At 39.5% G+C, this 5134-nt stretch overlaps 1 protein-coding gene across 1 annotated transcript in view; it reads right to left on the reverse strand.

Moving 5' to 3' along the window:
- The window catches only part of LOC101854201 (calcium uptake protein 3, mitochondrial), a gene marked incomplete in the record, with an annotated part of 103542 nt that overhangs the window by 9427 nt on the left and 88981 nt on the right, over positions 1-5134 (reverse strand). The window contains 1 exon segment of the mRNA XM_035972403.1: positions 78-169. Coding sequence (XP_035828296.1) covers positions 78-169 — 92 coding nt within the window.

The raw sequence follows: 5134 nt of genomic DNA on the forward strand, positions 1-5134 counted from the left end.
AGAGAGAGAGAGAGAGAGAGAGAGAGAGAGAGAGAGAGAGAGAGAGAGAGAACAAAACCAAACTCTGTGAGAATCACCTGTGGAAGTCCTTGTACTTGAGCACATTCTTCCCGTTACGGCCAAAGAAGTGAACCAGCAGTGTGGTGTCGGGGATCTCCGTGTTCAAATCCTGCACGACGACAGCGGACATTGTTCTCAAACGTTTCACACCACTTTAAGGTACACAGGTCTACTACAGGAATCTAATTCCAACCCTTCGCTACATCATTCTGATCTTTTCGAACTTCAATCATTACAATTTTCTTTAACTGCTGAAAACAAATTTCTCTTCTACGAGAGAACAAAACTGCGTACGTCATCAGTTGGAATACGTATAAAATATTTCATTACCCATCTTGTCATTTATTAATTACATCTTTAAACCTTTAAGACCTCTTCCCTTAACTCCCCCCCCCCCCCCCCGCTCTCCTGCACAGCAAGGATGATAAAAACCCCAGCAAAGATAAGACAACCATCTTTGACCTGAACAATTTCCACAACAGCACGGATGTGCCCATCCAGTCGAACAACTTTTACCTACATTCACACCAGATTTATTTCATTTTCCTTTTTCTATTTTGGTGAAAGGCAGGTTTACCTGCGTGGGCGCCTTTCCATTCATAAAACAAAAAAAAAAAGAAATCAGATGTGAAAACCACTAAATATAGATCTACTACTTTGTATGAGCTGCAGATTATAATTATCTTGAAACACACTATGGGCAGAAAGATACATTAATCAAATGTTGCATAATATGTATCATAATTTAAAATACTGTTTGTTTACAAACTGAATAACTGTGAGACAGATAGACAGAAACGCTCAATAACTGGGAGACAGACAGATAGACAGAAACGCTGAATAACGGAGAGACAGAGAGACCGAAACAAAATTTGTAAAGAAGCAAGACCTGCCAAGGACACTCCCACCATCCCCTCCCCCGTAATATAAAGTAAATCTCATGAAAGAGGTAGAAAGTTGGGGACGAGGGTGGGGTGGAGTGTCAGAAAAACATATATATATATTATATGCAAATATAAATACTTTTGATAAATGTAAAGATGAGAAATATGACATATAATAATATATTTATATATATATATTTTATGATAAAGAGCAAACGTAAAGGGTGCAGTTTGGGGGACGCGAAAAAAAAGTATTTGTGTGTTTTTGACCACGGAATGTTCATGAAGAAAGTGTCCGTTGGTGTCGGTGCTATGGCTACTGAAGTAAGGAAAAAGTTGGTGAATGCTACTAAATCATGAAACATTTTTTCAAGGAATCTACGCTGTGGATGTTACTTCACTGCATCAAAATTTTTTAAAAATATATATATATATATATATATATATATATATATCTATCTCTGAGACGAAAGAAAAGCTAGGAAACAAAAACAACCTAGAACATAACTGTATATTTGAAACCACTAGATTTCCTTGACCACAAAGCATTTGACTAGCATTCTACAACCCTCTCATAGCAAAATGATTCTTACAACAACAAAAACTAGCAAAATTACAACAACAAAATGTGTAAATAATGGGGGAGGGGGGGGGGTGTCAAGTGTAGCCAGGATAACCGTTAAATCACACGTTAGAATTAATTTACACACAACAAACAGTCCTGTGTAGCGGCTTATCATGCAGTCAAACATGTTAAATGATAGAGTGGAAATATCTCTACACATGAACGACAATGCTTTAACGTTATGACAAAGAGCTGAATACCAGATAAGTTCACTTCTATGTAAATTCATTGATGATGAAATGATAATTTTAAAAAGCCGTGGGTTGCATGTTTACAAAATTAAACAATAAGTTGAGTACATTTTTACACCATCAATAAAGATCAACTTGGATACAAATAAGGCGTGACCCTACAAAAATCAAATTGTCTGAAAACTGTTTACAGAAAGAGAAGCTAGCCCATCCACACAACAACTGCCAGATAGTGCAGGGAAGATGACAGACAGACAGACAAACAGACAGACAGACAGACAGACAGACAGACAGACAGGCAGACAGACAGACAGACAGACAGACAGACAGGCAGACAGACAGGCAGACAGACAGACAGACAGAAACAACAGAAGGAAGGAAAAGAAAAGTAGGACATCAGCGACGCCTTCCAACCAACTACAGCTAAAACAATTTCCAATTTTCAAAACAAATTCTAACAAACCTGCACCACTAGCCCACTACAATCAAAACCGTCATTTTTCAAGTGGTACTCTCATCTTCCCCATAGACAAAGAAAAAGGGGAAAAGTCAATAACTTGAGCCACTTTCTCAACACAGTCATTTATAAACACTCCATTTTCTGAAGTGTCGTACTCCCCCTCCACAGTTCCAAAGTGGACATAATTAGTGATCACAAACAAAAACGGAGAAATTTTAGCAGACATTTTTCCATAAATAATCAAACATAGCCCAGGTCAGACAATGCTCGTCTTCGCGCTGTTCTTGTGTGAGTCACTTCTAGAACACAGAGCTACACAGAGAGTTTCATGCAGTACAACACTACTGTCGACAGACGTCTGTGCATGCACTATAAACATGGTCTATAGGATGCCACTTCAGAACTTCTGAGACATCTGAACCCCAGGAACTCTGGAGAAGTGGCACCGACCGTTACCCGCACCAACTGCTGTGACATTGCAGAGATTCTAACTAGCAAACTTTCAAAAACAACGAGTCACTTCCAAAAGGAATTTCAGTCAGATCAAGAACTGAGATGAGCTGTCACAAAGTGTGAGAGAAGCACATCGACATCACGACAGAGATCCGATATCGGGGGAAAACGTACGACTCTCACAATCAACAGACGGTAAAAAAGGTCGACCCCTATTATCACGGGCACATAGCTAGCTACCCTCAAGCATTTGCTGACAAAGTAGGAAAGATGTGAATTCACAGCACCAAAATACCGGGATGGCACTCAATAAATATTAGGACGTAAAGCAAGGGGATAAAACAATATTCCACAATATTCCCTCATTTAAACAGAGCCATTACCTCCCATGTCAAATAGATCTTTACCAAACACAGCTATGGCTTTCAATAAACCCTCAGAACCCCACAGTAGGAAAAGATGAAAGTGCATTCAAACTGAACAGATTAACTGACCACACTTTCTTAATTCCGAGCCATTTCCAAACAAAACCTTCCAATTTTCAACACAGACAAAGTAAAAGAATATAATATGGCATACGTTAGTACAGAAGCGATTCCCAGTTCTCGAGGTTAGAACCCTATCTCGAGGTTAGAACCCTATCTCGAGGTTAGAACCCTATCTCGAGGTTAGAATAAATCTGCATTCCTTTCTCGTCTGTCTAAGAACTCCAAGAGGGGCTCAGAGAGAATCACAAAAAAGATTCTATAAAAGACTCGCTGCAAAACATTTCTGACGTTCAGCCTCTCATAAACCTTTTTTTGTGATTTTTCTCAAATTCTTGGGCCTCTTGTGTTTTCAATAGTTCATTACTAAGAAGATCTCAGTATACGTACGGCTTCTCACTCAGTGAAATCAGGCACTCGTTGAAACAAAGACATTGAAGAGACCAAAATTCCCATCCATTTGGCAATTATTATCAACACCTTTCCTGCTCATTCAAAAACACACAACAGATCTGTGAGGATTTTACTGAGCAGCTTTGAACAAAGGCACAAACAAATGTTCATTGGCAGTTTCCAAGGACACTCCAGTTTAGGAAATTACCATACTTTGGAAGCCATTTCCTCCCTAACTTTACCTCTGATGCAACGCTACCCCCACCTCCTTTCAGAGCAAATATCTCAACTTCTATTTAAGACTAGATGAGCATTTCTTTTTATCAACATAGGAAAGACAAATGAACAAGAGTTAAGAAGATAAAAATAACATCATAGCCCTAAAATTGACGAGCGCCGGATTCCACTGCATTAGGACACAAATGTATATGTTCTCGGGCAGATAATTAGTCGTTGACATTCCCATTCCAGTACTTGCCCTTGCTCGTCGCCGTAATGCCTTGGCAGAGAGGAAAGCTCGGGTCACTACACATTGGCTCATACAGACGGGATGACAGACAAGACAGAGACACTTAAGTTCCTCACACACAAACAGACACACACACACACACACAAGACAAAAAATGCCAATGTACCTCACACAACACACACACAAACGCCCCACAACACACAAGAAAGCAACACTAACATACCTCACACAAACACACACACACAAACGCCCCACAACGCTCAAGACAATAACACTAACATACATCACACACACTTAAGCACACAAACACACACACACACACACAAAAGAAACTGGGGAGATATATACACACAGTACAGGCATCAGTGACAAGCCAGCCCAGACACAAACAGCCCGACTCACTGACTCAACCACTAGCACAAGCCAAGGGGACGGCACAGACATCTCAGCAACATCTTTGCTACAATATCCATCATCAAACACTCACAGGAAAATCAAAAGTGTACAAATATCCAGATGAAAAAAAAAATAGTCAACAACTTTCATATTCAGAAAGGTATGATTGTAGTCCTGTTTCATATCATGACAGCACTACTCATCAAGAAAAAAAATACGTGTGCATTTCTTTTTACTCGAACAAATCCGCACAAAATACAGAAACAATTTTTGTCATATCAGTACCCATCCTGCACAGGGGAACAATTTTAGGCAGTTGGACAAAAGTGAGGTTGAACTGGCCTAGATTTAAACCTCAACAAAATCTCTACCCTGTTTTAAAACATGACACGCGAGCCAAAAGAATTTTGATCCCATCTACACCTCACTGGAGCTTCAGGGAGCTACCACTTGCATTCAGCTTGTTTGGGAGCTTGTGAGGTTCAATTCTTTCTCTCTGTTTAATTAAAGAGAAAACATTTTATAAAAACTTTCAGTTAAAAAAAATAAAAATTTTAGAACTAGTAGAACTGGCATTCCAGCCTCTAAACTCTCTCTGAACATACAGAAAAAAAAGATACTGTTTATCTTTTTGACCAGATAAGCCCACTCACATTCCTGCTTCTAACTTTGAAACTATTAGAACGAGAACACCCCTCCCCCCTCCTCTCATCCCCCC

Source organism: Aplysia californica, unplaced genomic scaffold (assembly GCF_000002075.1).
Source record: "Aplysia californica isolate F4 #8 unplaced genomic scaffold, AplCal3.0 scaffold00680, whole genome shotgun sequence".
NCBI lineage: Eukaryota > Metazoa > Mollusca > Gastropoda > Aplysiida > Aplysiidae > Aplysia > Aplysia californica.